Source organism: Barbus barbus, assembly GCF_936440315.1.
Source record: "Barbus barbus genome assembly, chromosome: 2".
Taxonomy (NCBI): Eukaryota; Metazoa; Chordata; class Actinopteri; order Cypriniformes; family Cyprinidae; genus Barbus; species Barbus barbus.
In genome coordinates this window covers 782,318-806,962 of record NC_136730.1, presented here as the reverse complement: position 1 = coordinate 806,962, position 24,645 = coordinate 782,318, and the positions used below count along the sequence as shown (strand labels likewise).

General features: G+C 41.6%; 1 protein-coding gene across 1 annotated transcript in view; it reads right to left on the bottom strand.

The window, feature by feature from the left end:
- The window catches only part of LOC306888454 (neurexin-2-like), a gene marked incomplete at its 3' end in the record, with an annotated part of 552,351 nt that overhangs the window by 240,998 nt on the left and 286,708 nt on the right, over nucleotides 1-24,645 (bottom strand). The window contains exon 7 of the mRNA XM_079446766.1: nucleotides 542-703. Coding sequence (XP_079302892.1) covers nucleotides 542-703 — 162 coding nt within the window. The remainder of the gene's footprint in view (nucleotides 1-541; nucleotides 704-24,645) is intronic.

The following is a 24,645-nucleotide window of genomic DNA, read 5'->3' as shown; positions in this document are numbered from 1 at the left end:
GCTTTGTTCTCGGATTAAGAGATGAAGACTTCCATTTGAATCGGTTCGTTTGAAAGTAGACATCTCACTCTCTATAGATATATTTTTCATGTCTGTAAGGCAAGTATACACTGAGTTTCGCGCTCAAGTTCACAGAGACGGCAGAAAGTGCATCCTGATTGCTTTCATTATTTTACACAAGCGCAATGTTTTGTTATTGTGAGCGCACACAAATAAACGTAGTCTTTACAAATTCAAAAGATGTATTACTTGTATCTGTATCAGCAAAAATGACAAGTGAAAAAAGCAAGTGAGCACACCATAGACCAGCTGTTAACAATCTACATGACTTCACTAATGTGGATTTTTATTTATTTATTTTTTCTGTGACTAAACGACTAACAAAACGTCGGTCAACCAAGCCTCTTCTGCCCTACAAAACTAGACTGAATCCAATATTCGGTGATAATACAATTTAATGAGATTTACGAGCAGGTTTTGAAAGGCTGGTCATTTGTAAGTGGGAACAGCTGCTGGGTTCGTTAGTGCTCGTCAGACTCACGTCCTTCAGGCAGCCCATGAAGTTGTTGCTGACCGGAGATCCGGGCAGGTCGGCCGTGTTCGGGCTTCCTCCGATGTAGAAGAAGTCGTCGGAGCCCAGCATGGTGTAATCCTCCTGCGTGTATCCGGTGGTGGTCAGAATGCCGTCCACCGAGATGGTGACCTGCGGCGAGAGATGTCCGGAGGAACAGAGAGACGGGAGAGAGGAGACAGAGACACTGGATTAAAGAGTCATTGTGGTTGTGCTGCTCGGAGCAGCTCCGGTGCGAGAAACGCTTCTTCAGAGCGCAGCTGAACACCAAACTCTCCGTCAGACTCACGCATTAATACAGCTAACACTCGCTACACAGTACTGACAGCAACACGCTTCTGTTTCAGTGATGTGAGCCAAAGACTAAACGTGCTATTTATTAGCTCATATTTAATATTTAGAGTTTACTGACTTATTTTATTTTTATATTTGCATTTTTCATCTGTGTCCCTGGAGCACAAAAGCAGTCATGAGTAACACAGGTATATTTGTAGCAATAGCCAACAATACATTGTATGGATCAAAATTATACATTTCTCTTTTATGACAAAAATCATTAGGATATTAAGATCATGTTCCATCAAGATATTTAGTAAATTTCCTACCGTAAATATATCAAAACTTCATTTTTGATTAGTAATATGCATTGCTAAGAACTTCATTTGAACAACTTTAAAGGAGATTTTCTCAATATTTAGATTTTTTTGCTCCCTCAGATTCCAGATTTTCAAATAGTTGTATCTCAGACAAATATTGTCCTATCATAACAAACCATACATCAATGGAGAGATTATTTATTCAGCTTCAGATGATTTATACATCTCAGTTTAAAAAAACAAGACCCTAATGACTGGTTTTATGGTCCAGGGTCACATATTAATTGTAGTCAAAGTTTTAGTCATTTTTTTGTTAGTTTTGTCATAATTAGTTTTTATTGTTTTTAAATGTCTATATAGTTTTTTATTAAAATTTTAGTGCATCAAGTTGCTTAGAAAACTAGATGACAAAATAATTTTTAAAATGTATACTATTTTTACTTTTTTTTTTTTTGTTTAAATGGTTGTAAGCTTCCATTAACTATAACTATAATAAGCCTGCCTGATAAGGGTTCAGACTTTCATCAAAAGACTAACGTTTCGGGAATGCAAACAAAATTAAATTCCATGTTCTGTTTGTTTGTTTATTTATCTCTGATGCAATCCCTCTGCTCTAAAGCCTTCTTCTGAGTATTTGTGTGTGCATGTCTCATGTGTCTCCTGCTGTAGTCAATCAGAGAAGCAGAGCAGCTGATGCTGTTTCATAACTCATTTCGGATGCATTTTCCTGCTAAAAGCTCTGATTGAGAGTATATTTCTATCATCCTGAGGGAGACAGCGGCTCTGACACCGTTAACAAACCAGCACACGCTCACAAATGTGTTTACTGCATCGCTTGGCTTTTTAAAATGATTTGTCAGGATCACTTATTTGTTGAATAATAATCATGTTTTTGGCCGTTCTGACTGAACGTGTCCAATTAAAACCTGCGCTGATAAAGGTTGACGCTTGGCAGCGAGGCAGATGACTTTATCTGTCAAATTATATTTTTATTCTGCAACTATCACGCACTAAGCCGAAATGATTTCTCTTCACCTCTTCACAACAAAACACGAAGCAGCTTCTAATGAAGTGCTCAAACAGCTACTGCAGACGAGCAGAGATCTGCGGTGCATCTGTGCATCAGCTGCGGCTGAAGAAGCGTTTCCAGAGCGCTGGTCATCATCGCAGCATCGCTCTCTTCACAGAGAACTCTTTCTGCCGTTCGTTCTGCCGTACAGCGCAACACATTTTTATGTCTGCTGTCGTTCTCTGAGAGCTGTGGCTTTTAGTGACGGACCTTCATCAGATCATCAGTGTCTCAGCACTTCTGTCGCTTCTCTACACTCTGAGAAAAAAGGCTTTTGGCCCGTGGATCATCCATGCTTTATTCTTCAGAGTGTGTGAAACTGCGTGAGGCACTGGCTGTGTTTCGCTGATGTGACGAGCCGCTCTGCTTTCCTGTGTGTTCTTGTGCTTCCCTTTGAAACAGGACGTTGGTGTGAAACGTTGTTTAAATGGCCAATAGTCTTTAGTTTGTCACATGATTCACGAAGGAGGGAAATTCTGTGTGTGTGTGTGTGTGTGAGTGAGTGTGTGTGTGTTTGTGTGTGTGTGTGTGTGTGAGAGAGTTGTAATGTTTGTGTGTGTGTGTGTGTGTGTGTGTGTGTGTGTGGTAACGTTCTGGCATTATGTCAGTGTTTTCAGCGCTCGTTTCTGTCCTGGGCTCAAGTGTTATTACGATAAATAAATCATTACGGCGAGAGAGAGTCATGAACCAGCTGACAGCCACCTGTGAGACAGACCCATGAGAGAGAGAGATAGAGAGACACAGAGAGAGCGAGTGAGAGAGAGAGAGACCTTTAATAACCCAAGATTTATCTAAATGGGAAAAAGAAGGAATCGAAATTATGCATACACAAATTTGTAAAAGCATCCTAAAACTAAACAGAGCAACCCCAAACAATTTGTGCAGAGCTGAATTAGGACAATACCCATTATTAATTAATATTCAAAAAAGAGCTGTGAAATTCTACCAGCAGGACAGACGCAGTGATTAGAGCTCATAGCAGGCAATGACAGAAACTCACTACACCCAAACCAGCAGCACAATCCAGACCAAAATAATTATACAGTCACAGAGACACAACTACTGCCTACTGGAAAGATGCCATTAAATACAGAAGATGGAGCTGTATTTACACCTGAAAAGAGAGTATAAACCAGCAGAACACCTGAGCGGTGTGAAAGACACTAACACAGAACAGACTGAGTGTCCACTGTCTGCTGTAGAGAGAGGACATTCCCTACAGCACTGTGACTACCATAACACCAGCGCTGCATAACTCACTACATCCCAACAAATGCAACCACATTTCATGACATTACCAAATGCAGAAAAATGAAGTCATATTCTAGGGGAAACTCCAGCATGATCGCAACATCAGAAAAATATGTATCAGCCTTCTTAAACTAAGAGAGTCAGCCAGTGGACAAAACTAAAGCAAGATTTATTTATTTATTCTTTTTTTTAAAGATAATGTCTTAACTATTTTCTTATTTTGTGTTCATTTAAAAAATAAGTATTCTTGCAGTTATTATTTACTAACTGATTTACAGATCTATTCTTGTTTTGTTACTGATGGCCGCAGGTTCAAGTCTTCATCGCTACACAGACTGTTTCAATGCAGATTCACAGAGATAAACAAGAAATCAACAGTTTTAATGGTGCAAAACTCTTAATTATGAAACTAACTGAGTTCCAGCTCTACAGAGAACAATAGAGTTCATTTCAGGATCCAGCTCAAGCCTGCTCTCATCTGACAGCGTCAGTGCAGTTAAATCATTAATATTACTCAATATTAATATTGCTCTTTCATTAATATTGCTCTTTCACTGTTAATTCCCTCAATCACAGGAGGCTGTGTGTCTGTCCTGGTTTACTGTGGCTCAGAATAACTCCAGCGATCTTGAGTTTATATTTACAGCTGATCCAGACATCTGACCCTGAGCGGCAGACGAATCGTCACGCTGTTATTAGAGATCAGTGTTCATGTATTCTGTGTGATGAAGGTCCTGTGCACGTTATCAAATCACTCTCAACTTCACGCTTCTGCCTCCAGACCAATGTTGGGGAAAGCATTACAATATTGCGTTACTCCCTAAAAATTATCATTATACGACCAAGATGGCGGCGTTAACACATCGCGAGGCTCAGCGTCTTTCCAGTTTTTGCAATTTTGCAGTATTTTTCCTGCTCATCTCGGGTCTGTTCTCACTGAACAGCTTTGCCTTAACATCATACACCCGACAGGAGCTTTTGGATATCGGTCTGCACTTTTCCAACAGTTTTATAACCAATCATCGACTCATCCCGGAGATCTCCAGAACACCCGAGGCAACGCACTCTGCTCGGCCGGGCGGAAGTGCTCACAGGCGGCGCCGAGATCGTAAACAAAGGCGGGGGAAGCGCGGAGGACTAAGAGCTAAGCTAAAGCTAACACCGCACCGGCTCTCTTTACCCAGCATTTTCCTCGCTAATGTGCGGTCATTGGTGAACAAAATGGATGAAATACGACTTCGCATCACCCATAGTAAGAAACTTTTGGACTGCAATGTCATGGTTTTCACTGAAACATGGCTACATAGCGACATACCCAATAATGCTATTGATCTAACCGGACGCTACACACTCCGAGCAGATAGAACGGCAGATGACTCCGGCAAGACCAGAGGCGGAGGATTGTGCATTTATGTGAACAAAGCTTGGTGTACGAACTCTGACATTGTTGGAAAACACTGCTCACCTAACCTAGAGTTTCTCATGGTCAAGTGTAGACCTTTCTATCTGCCGCGGGAGTTCACTTCCACCATCATAACTGCAGCCTATATTCCCCCGGATGCTAATGCCAAGCTTGCTATGAACGAACTGCATGCGGCCATTAGTAAACAACAGACTGTACACCCGGAAGCTGCATTTATTGTTGCGGGTGATTTTAATCACTCCAACTTAAAGACAGTGCTCCCCAAATTCCATCAGCATGTCTCCTGCCACACTAGAGGAGAAAAAACTTTGGATCATGTTTACACAAACATCGCAGGAGCTTACATCGCGACACCCCTCCCCCACCTGGGACAGTCTGATCACCTTTCTTTGTTTCTCACCCCCAAGTATTCACCCCTCATCAACCATGTGAAGCCATCAGTGAAGACCATCAAAGTGTGGCCAATGGGAGCAGAGTCTGTACTTCAGGACAAATTTCAACAAACGGACTGGAGTATGTTTGCTTCCCAGGCTGCCAGTGGCTCTCACACGGACATTGACATCTATACCACCTCTGTACTGGATTACATCAATACCTCCATTGACAGTGTTACAACAGAGAAACAGATCACAACGTACCCTAATCAGAAGCCATGGATGAACAAGGAAGTGCGGCTCCTGCTGAAAGCCCGCAACACTGCTTTCAGATCAGATGACGCTCAGGCCTACAGCATATCCAGGGCTAACCTGAAGAGGGGCATCAAGAAGGCCAAGCACTGCTACAAGCTAAAGGTAGAGGAGCATTTTTCCAACTCTGACCCCCGGCGCATGTGGCAGGGCATCCAGGTCATCAGTGACTACAAGCCATGCAACTCCACTCCAACGGTCACAGACGTCTCCTTCCTTGATGAGCTAAATGACTTTTATGCTCGCTTTGAGAATAACAACAAGGAGACAGCCACCAAGATCACACTCTCAGGAGACCATCAGACCCTCAAACTCACCTCCACAGATGTCTGCACAGCATTGAGCCGGATCAATGCATGCAAGGCCGCTGGCCCTGACGGCATTCCTGGACGTGTGCTCAGGATATGTGCAGAGCAGCTCGCAGAGGTCTTCACAGACATTTTCAACCTGTCCCTCACCCAAGCAACTGTGCCAACATGCCTTAAGGCCACATCCATTGTGCCAGTGCCGAAACACTCCTCCCCGACGTGCCTGAATGACTACCGCCCCGTAGCACTCACACCCATTGTAATGAAGTGCTTTGAGCGACTGGTCCTGGCACACCTCAAGAACTGCCTCCCACCCACACTGGACCCACACCAATTTGCCTACCGTAGCAATAGGAGCACTGAGGATGCAGTATGCACAGTACTGCACTCGGTACTCACACACCTGGATAATAACAACACTTATGCACGGATTTTGTTTGTTGATTTCAGCTCAGCATTCAACACCGTCATTCCCTCCAAGCTGATCACTAAACTTGGAGACTTGGGTGTTAACACCTCCCTCTGTAGCTGGATTATGGACTTTCTGACCAACAGACCTCAGCATGTTAGGTCAGGCCACACCTGCTCCACCACCATCACACTCAACACCGGCGTACCACAGGGCTGTGTGCTGAGCCCATTCCTCTACTCCCTCTACACCCATGACTGCAGGCCTGTGCATGGATCCAACTCCATCATCAAGTTTGCTGACGACACCACAGTGATTGGCCTCATCAGAGACAACGATGAGACTGCCTACAGGGAGGAGGTACAGCACCTGGCTGCATGGTGCGCTGACAATAACCTGCTCCTCAACACCAGCAAGACAAAGGAACTTATTGTGGACTTCAGGAAGAAGAAAAGTGGAACGCATGACCCCATCCACATTAACGGGATGGTTGTTGAACGTGTCTCCAGCTTCAAGTTCCTGGGAACCCACATCTCGGAGGACCTGACCTGGACCACCAACACATCCAGCCTAGTCAAGAAGGCTCACCAACGCCTCTTCTTCCTTAGGACACTGAAGAAGAACCACCTGTCTCCAATCATCCAGCGGAACTTCTACCGGTGTGCAATTGAAAGCATCCTGACCAACTGCATCACAGTCTGGTATGGGAACTGCACAGTTGCTGACCGCAAGGCACTGCAGAGGGTGGTGAAAACCGCCCAACGCATCACAGGGACACCACTTCCTGCCATTGAGGACGTCCAGAGAAAACGCTGTTTACGTCGAGCTCGCGGCATTCTTAAGGACTCCTCTCACCCTGACCATAGACTGTTTAAATTACTGCCCTCTGGGAGGCGCTTCAGGAGCCTCCGATCAAGGACAAGCAGACTCAGGAACAGCTTTTTCCCTACAGCTGTTTCCCTACTAAACTCTGCCCAATGATACCCCCCTCACACACCACCACAAACTCTTCACCCCTCCCCATCATTAAAATCGGTTAAAAAACAAAAACAAAAAACATCCACACACTGAGTACTATGCACTGGAAATTTTTATTTCTATGCACTTTCAATGTTCATTGCACTAGTATTTATATATCTTAATGTATAGCTTATTCATATCCATTTGTAATTATATTCATAGTTTTTGCTCATAGTGTACATACATTTACTGTACAATCCATCTGTATAGTATGTTCATATCACCCATCTGTATATCATACTGATAGTATTTAAAAATTTGTAAATTATGTCCATAGTACTACTGCCTTATCTGTATATTCTGTACATATGTAACTATTGTAGACACTGTATATCCTGTACCTCTGCTTATTGCACTTCTGGTTAGATGCTAACTGCATTTCGTTGCCCTGTACCTTACATGTGCAATGACAATAAAGTTGAATCTAATCTAATCTAATCTAAAAAGTAACTAATTATGTTGCTTAGTTACTTTTTATAGAAAGTAATGCATTGTTACTTTTGAGTTACTTTTTAAATCTGGGCAGGGCTTGCTTGTTTGTTTTTAATATAAAAAAAAAGTTCTATTTTTGGCAAATGTAAAAGCCCATTCACACCAAAAGTGAAATGAATCCGCCTCAGGCTGAAGAGATGTGAATTCAGGTCTGTACAGTAGAGGGCGCCGCTCAAACTAATCACATGAAGAATATGAGGCAGGAGAACAAAGTTCAACACTATTCAGCAATAACTAAAATCAAACACAAATGTGTAATTTCTGCTCATTAGTATGGTTGAATTGGATCATCGAAGGTCAGCAGCAAAGACATTGGTTAATAAAATGGGATTAAATACATAAATTATATTTGTCTTATTTAACATATTTAATTATTGCAAGTTTTATATAATTTAAATTTAAATTTTATATAATATAGTTTGCGTTTGACTGTTTTTATTGATTTTGAATGTGTTTTAGTGCAGGTGAGATGAGTAAATACATGTTATTTAGTCTAGAACTACAGTAAGATCATGTTCACACACAACGCTCTGCACTTACTCCTGATTTCTCTCAACATGGCAACACCAGAGCTGTCACTAAATACATGTGAAACAAAGGAACCCAGATATTTCCTTCTAAATTAAAAAGTAATGTTTTACTTTACTAGTTACTTTAAAAAAGTAACATGATTACGTAACTCACGTACTTGTAATGAATTACAGCATTTTCCAGAATACAAGCTGTTTTTACAAAAATTCACTTAATTTTCATAGGTTTTCCCCCAGAAAATGTCTCAGTTACGTACGTAACCCTCGTTCCTTGATGGAGGGAATGGAGACATTAAGTCATGAAGACATAGGGGATTCACTTGGGAGCCCCAATCAACTCTGATTTTAAGAGAAAACGCCAATGAATATTGGCTAGTGGATTTTGCATACCTGAGCCACTCCCTGTGCATACGGGTATAAATAGGAGACAGGTGCATCCACTCATCAGGTTTTCCGTTGAGGAGCCGAGAACGTGTCCCTAGCAACCAGCGATGGTTCAAGATTGTGGCATGGGGACATAACGTACGCAACCGAGACGTTCCCTATCTGTCGGTCACTACGAGTTATGTAGCGATGACATAGGGGTCCATGGAAAGCACCACAACCTGAACCTGTCACAACTTTATGGCATTGCAAATGTTGACAAGCAAGCGTGTGACAGACAAATGCCATGAAAAGGTCGCAACCTTCCCATCACCCCAGCGCAAATTCGCTGACCTTGGTACCCGCAGGGACCAGAGGTGAGTACAGGTGCATCTCAATAAATTAGAATGTCGTGGAAAAGTTAATTTATTTCAGTAATTCAACTCAAATTGTGAAACTTGTGTATTAATTATTATTTTTTTTTAATTTCTTGATGGAAGTAGGCACACAGGAACTCCAGTGGTTCAAAGGGACCCCTCTGAAGTCCAGCCAGGACGATAGAGAGATTCCAAGAGGGCACCAAGGGTGACCTAGGAGGATTTAACGTCCTTGCACCCCTCAGGAACCTCACGATGAGATTGTGCTTTCCCAGGGACCGGCCGTCCACTGCATCGTGATGGGCTGCAATAGCAGCCACATACACGTTCAACGTGGAGGGTGACAGCCTACACTCCAACCTCTCTTGCAGGAAAGAAAGCACTACTCCAATCATGCATCTTTGGGGGTCTTCTCGGCGGGAAGAACACCAGTTCGCAAACAGACTCCACTTCAGTGCATAGGCTTGCCTTGTTGAAGGCGCTCTAGCTTGAGTGATGATGTCTACCACAGTCTGTGGCAAGCCACTCAATTATGCTGCGTCCTGTCCAGGAGCCACACATGGAGGTTCCACAGATCTGGATGCGGGTGCCATATGGTGCCGAGACCCTGAGAAAGGAGGTCCTTCCTCAGAGGAATGCACCAGGGAGGGACTGTTGTGAGGAGCATGAGTTCCGGAAACCAGGTCCGGGTGTGCCAATACGGTGCGACCAACAGGACCTGCTCCTCGTCCTCCCTGACCTTGCACAGAGTCTGTGCGAGGCTCACTGGGGGAAAGGCATACTTGCGTCTTTTCCCAGTTGACCTGAAACCCCAACTGGCTGAGGTGCCGTAGCACCAGGTCCCTGTCATCGCACAACTGTTCTCACGACCGGGCCAAAATGAGCCAGTCATCGAGATAGTTGAGGATCCTGATGCCCACTTCCCATAACGGGGCAAGGGTGCCCTCTGCGACCTTCATGAAGACACGGGGGGACAAGGAGAGCCCGTAGGGATGGTCTGTGTCGAGGAAGGATCGAGACATGAAAGTAAGCTTCAGGTCGAACGCTGCAAACCAATCCTGGGGCTGGATGCATTTGATAATGCGCTATTGCGTCAACATCTTGAATGGGAGCTTGTGCAGGGCCCGATTTAAGACTCGAAGATCCAGGACCACCTTTCTTGGGTATGATGAAATAGGGGCTGTAAAACCCCTGCCTCATCGCGGCTGGAGAGACCGGCTCGATTGCATCCTTTGCCACTAGAACAGCAATCTTCTCACACAAGACAGGTGCGACTCGGACAGCCACCGAAGTCTCGAGAACGCCACTGAACTTGAGACGCGGACGATTCCTTCAAGTAGCTGCGTTTTTGCGGGCACAAGTTCACCGCAACCGCTCTCTCCACCTGGGGAATGTCCTCGTACCCCCTAGCCGTGCCACCATCGAGGGTAGTGAGGACGGAGGAGGGAGACCAGTGGCTTCTGGCCTGAAAGGGACCTAACTTCGTTAGCTCCTCATGCACCTCCGGGAAGAAAGGCACTGGAGCAGAACGCGTTGTGAGCCGCGACCCACTCCGATAAGCCAATCATCCAACTGCGAGGGCTCGGGACTGGGCGGTCTGTTGACCTCCAGCCCGATAATCACGGCTGCCCGGGCAAGCATGGCCGTCAACTCCGGGTCCGGTTCGGCAGTGGCGACAACACCCGAGGGGGGCAGCCCCACCGAGCCTTCATCCTCGGAGGACGAAAGCCCAACCGAATGAAATGCTGGCCGCCCCACGGGACAAACCAGCAAAATCACTCGGGAACCAGACAGGACGATCGCTGCATGAGGAGTAAGAGGTCCGTGGGGATGTGCCCAGCAGAGAAGCTCTTACTGTCACCCTCAGATCTCCCAGAGTGCCAGCCAGCGATCTCCTGCTCGAGCCAGAGAGGCTGGGACGGGTGGCGGCAGACGGTGCCAATCTTTTCAGAAAAGAAAGGTGAGATCGCAGTGATGTCATGTTTATACGCCCACAACAGGTGCATGAGTCATCCATGAACGCATCCTCAGCGTGCTGGATGCCCAGACACTGAAGACAACGATCGTGTCCATCATCCACAGGCAGGTAACGACCGCAACCAAGAGGACATGGACGGAACATGAGCTGTCTGCGATTTGCTCTTTTAGAATTTGCTCTTTCAGTTGAAGTGCCCAGAGACAACGCTGACTGCACCACTCGGCTCCGAAGCAAAAATCTGATGAGTGGATGCACCTGTCACCTATTTATACCCGTATGCATGGGGAGTGGCTCAGGTATGCAAAATCCTCTAGCCAATATTCATTGACATTTTCTCTTAAAGTCAGAGGTGATTGGGGCTCCCAAGTGAATCCCCTATGTCGTCACGACATAACTCGTAGTGACCGACAGATAGGGAACAAGACTTATCTTATTTTGTTTCTTTCAGTAAATGTATCTTGATTTCGGAGAGTTTATATGTTTGTACTGGAAAACAAGATGATTTTTTTTCACAAACACGATGAAGCTCATAATGGTCTGATTTGAGTGCAGTGACTCACACAAACACGCTTGTGTGTTTCAGCAGGTTGCATCAAGAACAATCGCCTCGAGTCAAACATCAAATAAAGGATTTGAGAGTCAAACCAGACAATCACTGGATTCACGTGTACTGTAACACACTGCACCAGTCATTAAACACACACAAATACTGTAGATTTCTCAGCAACACTCATTCACTTCAGTGACACAAGGGTCTCAGCATGGAGTTACACCAATGAAAGGAGGAACTCAGCTGTTGTTGAACGTCTGATGGTAAACCTTACAGTAGATGTAGATGTACAGTAGATGTAGTAGATCAAAATGAAGTATAAACACACTTCATTTTGATATATTTTTCAGAAAACTAGACTTCATATCTTCATAGGTTATTTTGTAAATATATCTTGATTTAAGAATGCTTATACATTTGTACAATGTAGCTCACAATAGCTGTGTGTATGATACTAATGTCATATAAGAGGAGCAGACTGCTGTTTAGAGTGCATCACACCGCAGGACAGCAGATCATTTACTCACCGACACCTCCTTCTGACTGTCGGACATACACCAGGGGAACGCTACTCAATTAAATATACTTTTATATATAAACCAACAGGAAAATTATGTAATATGTGGAAAGTGGTTATATGATGAGCGTTTCCCAGTCGTTTGACTCAAACACACAGATTCACGAGATTTAAAGGAAGAAAAATCACCTGTCTCTGGATGAACAGACACTAATGCAATCAGCTGCTGCAGAAGAGCATTCCCCTGTGTAGAATATCAGAGACTGAATCAGACAATTCAGGAAGGAGATCGTCAAATTTGGGGAAAATAATCAAGACTGATGGTCAAAGAGATGGCCATCACATGTTCCACGATTTAATTCATGAGCTTCCTTAGACTGACCTCTCCCCCACATAGAAGACAGACCAAACCAAAATTCCTTTGTCTAAAGAACATGCCTTCGTTCTCCATAGAACTATACAAATAATGTCTTTTTCATATGGACATAAAATCATCCTAAAAGGACATTTCTATGCAGAACCCAATATTATGTTTGTAACCCACATATTAGACTATCATGTTTTAATCAAATATTATGTATGTCTTTTGAATCATTATTGAATAGCTGAAGGATTCAGATGCGTGTTTGGTATGTATGAGTGTGAAAAATCATGCTTTACATGTTTCTTCCAATCAATTCTTTGTCAAATGTATCATATTCTGGTTATAGAAATCAAATTCAAAATTATACTTTGCAAGAGTGTGTAAAATTCGGACCATGTGACTGATAACATACTGATTTATGATGGAAGGAACACCCCTAGCTAAGATAATAGCCTGTCTAATTGGTCAAGACACCAGAGGGGATGTGTCCAGAAGCCGAGTTTAAAAACTCAGGACACCATCAAACTCTCTCTTCGTCACCCTTCGCTCTTCTTCTTAAAAATGCTCTCTTACAACCTCTTGGTCCTCTCCCTTCTCCTCTTCTTCTCTTTTGCCACCGCGTCTTGACGCTGCTCTTTGAGCGTGCTCTGGTCCACGTGCCAGCTGCTACCATAATGAGAAGAAAACCAACCTAGTCTTTACATCCTTTTATTCTTTTACTTTATTTTCTTTTCCGTTGTGAGTTTCGTGTACTCGATTAAGTTTTGCCGCCACGCCTCGTCTCCGAGTTCAACTGGAGTCTTTGACCGCCTCAAAACTTCTACCAGCCACAACTCCATTGGCTTCCCAAGACGTCACTTCACGACTACTGAACTCTCAACCAATCAGACACTTCGGGGAACCCCCTTTCTGCAACGACGACGACACAAAGGAAACCCCTTAACACAGGCATAACAAGCAAGTACTACCTCCAGGTTCTAATTGAATTGGTGTTATCAGAGTTCAGTTCAAAAGCCAGCATCTCTGATGGTATGGGGGTGCATAAGTGCATACGGTATGGGCAGCTTGCATGTTTTGGAAGGCATATAAAGGTTTTAGAGCAACATATGCCCCCCTCCAGATGACGTGTATTTCAGCAGGACAATGTAAAACCACATACTGCAGCTATTACAACAGCATGGCTTCGTAGTAGAAGAATCCAGTTGCTGAATTGGCCTGCCTGCAGTCCAGATCTTTCACCTATAGAGAACATTTGGCGCATCATTAAACGAAAACTACGTCAAAGACGACCACAAACTCTTCAGCAGCTGGAAACCTATATCAGGCAAGAATGGGACCAAATCCCAACACGAAAACTCCAGAAACTCATAACCTCGATGCCCAGATGTCTTCAAACTGTTTTGAAAAGAAGAGGAGATGCTACACCATAGTAAACATGCCCCCGTCCTGACTATTTTGAGACCTGTAGCAGGCATCAAATTTGACATGAGCTCATTTTGTGAATAAAATTGTAGAATTTCTCAGTTTAAACATTTGTTATGTTCTCTATGTTCTACTGTGAATAAAATATTGGCTCATGTGATTTTGAAAATCTTTTAGTTTTAATTTTGTTCAAATTTCCAGAATTCGGCTTTTATATTAATATATTCAAGCCTCATAATCACATTTATCAGATCAGAGATGAACCAGTGCTCTGTGTGTGTGTGTGTGTGTGTTGATCTTTGCGCCGCTGTGGTTCTGCTGATCGATCTCAGACTGAAGCAGCGTCAGCAGTGCGCTTCTGCAGATATGCAGGGAAACACACTCGTCTGAAACACAGCCGCTCCAGGACAGATAAGTCAAGCAGCAGCTCCTGCATCTTACAGCCTCACACAGCTGATAATGTGTTAATGGGTCATTTGTCTCTTAGATATATTGAATTATTTACCCTAAAACCCCTCGTGACAAGATAGAGAGCATGTTCAGATAAGCACACGTAATCCCTCACCCAACACACTGGAATACTAAAGCCGTCATCATCAGAAATAACTGCCACAGCCATGCAGCAGAGAACCAATAAAACACTGAGACAGAGAGAGAGAGAGAAAGAGTTTCCTAACACACACAATCAACATCAACCACACACAAACACACAATTGTCACGACCGGCTCAAAGCCGTAACAAATGAAAGGACGACATGCGGTTGGTGAGGTTACAACATAAATATTTATTAACATAAGAAAAGTATATAAAACAAAAGAACAACGAAAAGTAAATACAATTTCTGTCTGACACAAGATGGTATCAAGCCAGACAGAACAAGTATCACAACTCATAAACAAATCCAAATAAACAACAAAACCAATCAGGAGCAAACAAGCAAAAAACCCTCTCTCCACACCAACAAGGCCAAGGTTTTTATAGAGGGAAGAACAGGTGGACATAGTTCTCTTGATGAGTCTCCTAGCCACTCCCACCAGCCGGCAACAGCAGGAAGAGCAGGAGACTCGTCACACTCCCCCCCCCCCCCCCCCCCCTAAAAATACGAGACCACAAAAAAAATAAACATTTAACAAATTCTGTACAACATTCAAACAGTCCGAGTGTGAAGACTTGATATAACTTGCAAATGTTCCCCAATCTCTTCAACTCCACAACTCCTTCCAGCAACCTTGGCGCCTAGGAAGCAAAATTAAGGAAGAAACAGAGAGACAGAAAAAAATTGAAAAGTTCTACAACACTTAGACTATGTGAACACGAGACAAGGCATCAGCAGTTACATTTTCTGAGCCTTTAATATGGCGTGTATCCAACAGATAACCCTGCAAAAACAAACACCATCTCATTAGCCTTTGGTTGGGGTTTTGCAAAGAGTGCAAAAAAAATAAAGGATTGTGATCCATATAGAACACTAGGGGTCCCTCTGACGATCCCACATACATCTCAAAGTGTTGTAAAGCCCAAATTAAAGCAAGAGCCTCCTTCTCAATCACTGAATAATTAAGCTGATACGAATTAAACTTTCTAGAAAAGAAACCAATTGGGTGATCAATGCCATCCTCACACCTCTGCAGCAAAACTGCCCCAGCACCCACATTACTGGCATCTACCTGCAATTGAAAAGACTGGTCAAATCTTGGAGCTGCCAAAACGGGAGCCTCTGTAAGAAGCACTTTTATTTTCTCAAATGCTTGCTGACACAACGAGGTCCAGCAAAAAGATACTCCTCCCCACAACAAATTTGTCAGGGGCACCGCTACAACAGAAAAATTCCTGCAAAAACAACGATAAAACTTGTAAACTCTGAATATCTGCCCATTGTTATTTCAGACCATGCCCCTCTAAGCCTTGACATTCTTTTATTTCCATTTCACACTTTTCGACCACCCTGGCGGTTCAATTCTTTACTTCTATCTGATTTAGCATTCTGTGAATATATTTCTAATTCAATAGATGACTTTCTACTTACTAATCAGACCGATTCAATCTCTTACTCCTTACTGTGGGAAACTTTGAAGGCCTTTTTAAGAGGACAGATAATTTCTTACTCTGCTTATGTTAATAAAGAACGGAGGAATAAGATTAAAAAGTTATCTGACAGTATTCAAGCTTTAGATGACCAATACGCTCATAGACCGACTCCGGAGCTACATAAACAAAGGCTTAATTTACAGGCAGAATTCAATCTGTTAACCACAGGTGAGGCAGAGAGACTTTTATTACGCACGCGTGGTAATTACTACGAGTATGGGGATAAGGTCAGTCGCCTCCTGGCCCATCAGCTTCGCAATCGAGCAGCTTCTCGATTTGTTACTCAAATTGCACAGCCTGATGGAGCATTATCCTCAGATTCTGTGGAGATTAACTCAACTTTTAAAAACTTTTTCTCTATTCTGTATAAGACTGAAGCTTCTGGCCATTCAGAAGAAATGAACCAATTTCTTGGGCGTATCAACTTCCCTAGGGTTGATCCTCTTTTAGTGCCTGAACTTGATGGACCCATCACCTTAGAGGAGATCACTAAATCAATTAATTCATTACAATCTAGGATATCCCCTGGCCCAGACGGGTTGCCTTCCGAATTTTATAAGAAATTTCATGTCAAACTGGCCCCGCTTCTTTTGTCTGTATTTGAGGAATCTTTAGATCAAGGTATATTGCCCCTAACACTAAGACAAGCATCTATAACTCTATTGCCTAAAGATGGGAAGGACCCAACATTATGTAACTCATACAGACCTATTAGCCTCCTCAATGTTGATGTTAAGATTTTAGCCAAGATTTTGGCCTCTCGTTTAGAGGTAGTACTTCCTAGTATTATCTCAGAGGAACAAACTGGATTCATTAAAGGACGGTATTCATTCTCTAACATTCGTACTCTTTTTAATATTTTATACTCAAGACAAAATAGTGTTTCCTCTGAGGTGATCATTTCGTTAGATGCCGAAAAGGCATTTGATAGGATAGAGTGGGTTTATCTGTTTAGAGCTCTGAAGGAGTTTGGTTTTGGTGAGGGATTGATATCATGGATACGTTTACTATATGTTGACCCACAAGCTTCAGTTTCTACTAATAGTGTTAATTCTGAGTATTTTACCTTATCACGGGGTACACGCCAGGGATGCCCCCTATCTCCATTACTTTTTGCCATAGCCATTGAGCCCCTTTCAATAATGCTTAGAACATTTCCTATTTTTCAAGGTATAATCCGCAAGGGAATCGAACATAAATTAGCCTTATACGCTGACGACTTATTACTCTACGTTACCGATCCAATTGCATCTATTCCTGAGATAATACATCTATTAGATGATTTTGGGAAATTTTCTGGATATAAACTAAACCTGCAGAAGAGTGAATGTTTACCCATAAATCAGTCTGGCCAAAAATTAAAACAGAATGACTTACCTTTCCACTTGGAGAGTTCTAAATTCAAGTATCTTGGTGTAAATGTTACCCTTTCTTATTCTGCCTTAAAAGCAGCAAATTTTGCACCGTTAGTTTCATACATGAAGTCAGCTTTTTTAAGATGGGCGGCTCTTCCATTATCTCCATTAGGTAGGATAAACGCTGTAAAAATGAATATTCTCCCCAAATTTCTTTACCTCTTTCAAGCTATTCCTTTGTTTCTACCCAAATCTTTCTTCAAGAATATAGATAAATTAATCTCCTCTGTTATATGGGCAGGTAAAACTCCTAGAGTTTCCAAAATTTTGCTTAAAAAAATCGACTAAGTGGAGTGCTTTCCCTGCCCAATTTTATGTATTATTATTGGGCAGCAAATATTCAGAAGTTGGTGTTCTGGGTACAGGACTCCTCTTTACCATGGTGCAACTTAGAAGCTAAGTCTTGTATTTCATCATCTCTACCTGCTATGGTGTTCACTTCTCTTCCCATGTCCCCTTCACATTACACGGACAATCCAATAGTATGCTCTTCTCTTAAAATATTCTTTCAATTTCGATGTCATTTCAAATTTACCTCAGCATCAACCATGGCTCCAATACATAAAAATCATCTCTTTCTTCCCCCCTTCTCAGATTCCGTATTTTCTCTCTGGGAAAAGAAAGGTCTGAAATGCTTTGAAGATCTTTTCATTAATAATGTGTTTGCAAGTTTTTCTGAATTATCGTTATCATTTAATCTACCTTCCTCTCACCTATTTCGATACTTTCAAATTAGGCACTGTGCCTCCTCTCTGTTCTCTGGGTTTCCCTCCCTGCCTACAAAGTCCCCATGGGAGGAGGCATTTAAATTGAATCTTCATATGGGTGGGATTATCTCTAAAATATATGCAATTATCTTGTCAAAGGATAATTCTCACAACATTAAAATAATCAGGGCTTGGGAAGAGGAACTTGACCTCGAGTTTGAGGATGACTACTGGAGTAGAGTATTAGACAATGTACGTACCACCACCTCATGTGCTAGACTTAGCTTTATACAATTTAAAACGATTCACAGAGCTCATCTTTCGAAGGCAAAACTTTCTAAAATATATCCCAATGTTTCAGGCTTGTGTGATAAATGTAAACTTTCACCATGTAACCTTAGTCATATGTTTGCATTTTGTTCCAAGTTGCAAAACTTTTGGAATTCGAATTAATTTTTGGAAGTCGAATTAATTGTTTGCCCTTTGATTGCAATCTTTGGTGTTCCTTCTCGGTGTCAGCCGTTAAGCCGGAGACAGGCTGACGTCATAGCTTTTGCATCTCTTCTTGCTAGGCGCAGAATTCTGTTGTCTTTGACCTCCCCTCAACCCCCCTCTATTTCAGTTTGGCTCAAAGATTTGGTATTCTTTCTAAAACTTGAAAAAATTAAGTACAATATCAGAGGTAGGGGGGAATCTTTTTTTGAAAAATGGCAACAATTTATCACATTCTTTAATGATTTACAAATCTTAGACGTGGATTGAGTGGAGATATATGTACACCCCTTATTGTATCATGTTTTTCTTAATTATGCCATGCGTGTGTACGTATAAGTGTATATGCATATGTTTGTTTTTTTTTTTTTGTTATTGTGTACTAATTGGGGATTGTTTGTTAGGGCTGGGTAAGATTATGTACGGTGGGTGGGGTGATATAAAATGTAAAAATGCAATTTGCAACAATAAAAATTCTATGATCAAAAAAAAAAAAAAAACAACGATAAAACCCTACCATTCCAAGAAATCGCATTAACTCTTTCTTCGTTGTGGGAGTAGGGTATTCATCTATTGCCTCTACCTTAGCGTGAACAGGGCACACTTGGCCCTAACCAACTACCTTCCCCAGATAAGTAACCGTGGCCCTGGCAAACTCACATTTTAACAAATTAACTGTCAAATTTGCTTTTACAAAGCGATCAAAAAGTGCTCTAATCTGAATGAAGTGTTCTTCCCAAGTTTGACTAAAAACAACAATGTCATCCAGATAAACAGCACAGCCACTCAAACCTGATATTACACGGTTCATTAACCGCTGAAAAGTTGCGGGGGCGTTGCATAATCCGAAACGCATAACTTTGTAAGAAAATAAACCGGAAGGTGTAATGAAAGCAGAAATCTCCCGAGCCCTAGCAGTTAAAGGCACTTGCCAATAACCTTTCAGTAGGTCAAACTTGCTCACAAACTTAGCATTACCTGACTGATCAATACAATCTTCTATTCGGGGCAGCGGAAAAGAATCAGGCTTTGTCACAGCGTTGACCTTTCGGTAGTCGGTACAGAATCTAAATGACCCATCAGGTTTATTCACCAACAAACACGGAGAAGCCCAACCAGAGAAAGAAGGTTTAGCAATGTTATTTTTCAACATATATTCAAGTTCCTCTTCTAGATATTTTTTCTTATTCGCAGGCACCCGATAGTAACGCTGACGAATTGGAATTGAATCTCCCACATCAATGTCGTGCTCTATTAGATTTGTACAAGAAGGAGTGTCGGGAAACAGTGAAACGTATTCAGAAATTAAATCAATCAAGTCAGTACGCCATGCATCCGTTAAATGGTTAAACCGGTCAACCAAAGAACTCAACGCTTCAGAATTACGTAAATGAGCCTGAAGAACATAATCTCCAGGATAGAGTTCATCTTTCTCCTGGGTTACCATAACCTGCGCCAAGTTAACCATTTCATGATTGATACAAGAACCTGTAAGCAAAACAGGTTTAATACAGGAGTCCGACAAATGACCTAGGTCAGTTGTTGCCGGGTCAGTAACATGTGAAACATAGTAAGGCTTTAACAAATTTATGTGACACACTCTAGTTTTTTTTCTCCGATCTGGCGTATTTATCAAATAATTTAGTTCGGAAATCTGGCGAGCAACAGTATACGGTCCCACAAACTTAGCCTGAAACGGTGATCCAACAACTGACAACAACGCCAGTACCTGGTCACCCGATTGAAAAGACCGCAACTCTGTACGCTGATCAAAAAGTCGTTTCATTCGATCCTGAGCTTTGCTCAAAGATAATTTTGCCAACTGACAAGCCTCAAATTCGACGGCGGAAATCACTAACATATGACAAGAGATTTTTTGGTGGATCTGACTTTTTCCAGTCAGCAACCAAAACCGATAACGGACCTCGCACATCGTGCCCAAAAACAAGGTCGTTTGGACTGAACCCAGTACTTTCCTGGGCAGCCTCCCGAGCCACCATCAGTAACCAAGGTAAACCAGTCTCCCAATCTTTCTCCATCTGAGTACAATATGACCTCAGTAAAGATTTTAACGTTTGATGAAACCTCTCCAGTGCTCCCTGACTCTGAGCATGATAAGCACTGGAGAGGTTGTGTTGAATGTGAAGTTGTTTCAACACTTGATTAAATAAATTACCAGTAAAATTACTCCCCTGATCAGACTGGATTATTTTTGGTATTCCAAACACAGAAATGAATTGAGTTAATGCCTTTACAACAAATTTTGCTGTCACTGAACGCAATGGATATGCAGCTGGATATCTAGTTACCTGGCACATAATTGTAAGCAAATACTTATTACCCGCTTTTGACTGGGGCAACGGCCCAACACAGTCCACAATAAGATGCTCACACGGTTGACTGATGACTGGAATGGGATAAAGAGGAGCGGGTTTCAGAGACTGATTTGGCTTTCCAGTAAGTTGACCAGTATGACAGGATTTAATGTATTTTGACAAGTCACGCTTCAATTTTGGCCAAAAAAAAGTTTCAGTAGTAACATGTACGTCTTTTTCACCCCCATATGGCCAGACATATCATGTGCGGTCTGTAACACAAGTTGACGGAGAGACTGTGGTATTACAATTTGTAGCACCGGATCACCAATTGCAAACTCCCCATGTGGGACCCACTTTCGAACCAACAACCCCTCGTCCAGGTAATACCCAGAAGATAGATTGTCAACTGTGCCATAAGGGACCATTCGATCAAACAACTCAACAAGAGTAGAATCAGCTTTTTGCTCCTTTATCAAATCACTCCGTGACACAGACAAAACAGAAGGGATTTCTAGAGTTTTAATCGCCACTTTTTTAGACTCAATTTTATCGTCAACTTGGGTTTTGCGCATAGATAGAGTTATCACACACGATGGCAGTGCATTCAAAGGGTTTTCATCACCGTCTGATTTAAGAACCGTCGGAGAGGATGTAACCGCCAAATGTGGTAAATCATCTCGCCAAACTCGTTCACCAGCCAAGTCATTTCCCAAGATTACCTGTACTTCTTCCACAGGCAAACAGGAGCGTACAGCAACTTCCACTTCTCCCTGGATCAAATCAGATTGCAAAACAAGTTTATGAAGTGGAACAGACATAACATTTAAACCAATGCCCTTAATCAAAACATTACTTCCAGTATAAGACTCTGTGGAAAAAAGGCAACATGGACTCTAGAACAAAAGTTTCTGATGATCCTGTATCACGGAGAACTTTAACTGGTACATCCTTTACAGAACTAACCAGTCTGACAGTACCTTCTGTAACAAAAGGAGCAAATGCTGAAAAACCAGACGTGCAATTTTTCTGACCATCATGCAACGTCGGAGCATTTACGGCCAAAGCAACAGGTTTTGCAGGGGAAATTTTTTAAATTTTACTTTCTATGGGTGTCCTTTTGTTTTTAATAATGGGCATTCGTTCGTACAGCTGATCTTTATCATTTAACAACTCTTCAGACGGAGCACCAATAAATTCCCCGACCTTCGAGGCCATACTGAAAGATAAATACACGGCTACTTACATCTCCAAAAACTTGAGGAAAAAAGATTGGACTAGCAATTCCTTCTAACTAAAAATGTTTTTTTTAAATGACCTAAACTCAACCCTAGTCTTCGTACAGTTACTTGCAGTGGGTTATTATACACTGTAAACCAACGTTTGCAGTAGCAACCGATTAACAAGTCACCACTACAAAACACGGACGTGTTCCCGAGACCAATGCTCTAACTGTTTTCACCGCACAAACAAAACAAACTAAAATAAAATTCGGAGCATTCCATTAAGGATAGCCTGCTAAACCTCAACAGGGAAGAGCATAATCCAAAGTTTTCCTCACATACACAAATAGTAGCCTACTTACCAAACTCCCACAAAACCATGTGAAAAAAAAACCAAAACAAGCTAATTTAAAACCAACCGCTATAATCCTCCAGAAAAATTTCTTTGCAACAAGTAGTGTTCGTAAAAAATTATATTTACCGAAATAATCCTCAAATTAACAAACGTAACCATTTAAATTAAGTACTCAAATTTTACAAATTGGGAGAATAAGAGATGTTTTCAGAGAATATCTCTTGTATGCCATTGTTTCTTGTTTTAAGTAAGCAAACATCCAAATAACACATTTATGTGTTTATTTTATTGTGCTTTATCTGTTTGCATCTGTAGATTTTAATTATAATGTATCATATTTTTTAAAGGCTGTTTTCTCAGAATGACAAATAACTGACAAATAAATATTGGCTCGACAAATTGCTTCCCAATAATTGTACCCAAACAACAAAAATGCATTGTAGTAATTTTAGCTGAAGGTCTGAAGTTACAATTAAGGCAACACAAGGCAAGGCAAGTTTATTTATATAGCACATTTCCTACACAATGGTAATTCAAAGTGCTTTACATGAAAGAAAGTAAAATAGCCATAAAAAAATAACAATAATATTGATCACAGCAATACAAATAAGGAGTTGAAAAAAAAGAAAAACAATTGTAATAATAATAATAATAATAATAAAAATAAAAACAAAAACAAGAAATTTTAAAACAAATATTCTCAAGCTTTGTTCAAACTCTTCCGCACTAAGTGAGTGGGGGGAAAAAAAAAACTTCAAAAACACCTAACTATTCCACTACTTCACCCCCTACTTACTTTGACCATCATATCTGACCTATTCGCTAAAACTCGGGGCGTGCCCCTGTCTGTAATGGTAGGAGTTTAGAGTCGGTAGAGAGATTCACGACTAGAACCTCCCTTCTAGCGTCTCGCATTCTCTTGGCATTTATACCTTCAAATGCACCAATTGCCTCTAGGGTTCTTAGTGCCTTAGAGAATGTATTTTGTCCCTCCTGGACTGTGCAAATCTCTCAATCTATAGATGTGCACTCGTACACCTTTACACTTACAGGTGTACCTACATTATGACGCCAGTTTTCTTCTGCTGGTGTCCCTCTGACTTTCTGACTTGATTTTTAGTTGTTTGACCCCTAGAGTCAAGGTATGCATTCACCTTGAGAACTTCATCTTTGTTTCCAAATGCAATGACTTCAGTTTTCTCCTTGTTTAACTGAAGGAAGTTCTGGCACATCCAACTGTTAATTTCATCAATGCATTGGCAGAAGGAGTCAATGGGGCTGTAGTCATTTGGAGATAAGGCTAGGTAAATCTGGGTATCATCAACATAGCTGTAAACTCAGTGAAGACCTTGACTTAAAATATAATAAAATAAAAAATAAAACAAAATAACTAAAAACTACATAATACTATTATTGTTAGAAATTCCAACAATATAAAAATAGAAATATTATACATTTATACATTTAAAATTTTAATTAAAACAATAAGTAAACAATAAATAAACAATAATATCCTGGCCAGAGGAGAACTGGCCCCCCGACTGAGTCTGGTTTCTCCCAAGGTTTTTTTTCTCCATTCTGTCACAGAGGGAGTTTTTATTCCTTGACACTGTCGCCTCTGGCTTGCTCGGTTGGGGACACTTAATTTCTAGCAATTATCGTCAATTTGATTTCACAGATACTATTTAAACTAAACTGAGCTAGACAAGGACATCTCTGAATTCAATAATGAAATGCCTTTAACTGAAAATTGAGGGTTTAATCTTATTATTATACATTACTGACACTCTATCCTCTAATTTGATGCTGTTAAGTGCTTTGACACAATCTGTATTGTTAAAAGCGCTATATAAATAAAGGTGACTTGACTTGAGCTGTGATAGGCAATTTGGTTCTACCTCATTATCTGACTTAGTGGGAAGCATATACAAGCTAAACAAGAGCGGTGCAAGAATTGATCCTTGTGGGACTCCACATGTCATGGCCGTCCACTTAGACTTATGCTCTCCTATACTCACATAATAACCTCTCCCTTCTAAGTATGACCTGAACCATTTGAGTGCCATCCCAGAAAGCCCGACCCAGTTTTCCAGTCTCTCTAAAAGTATGTTATGATCGACAGT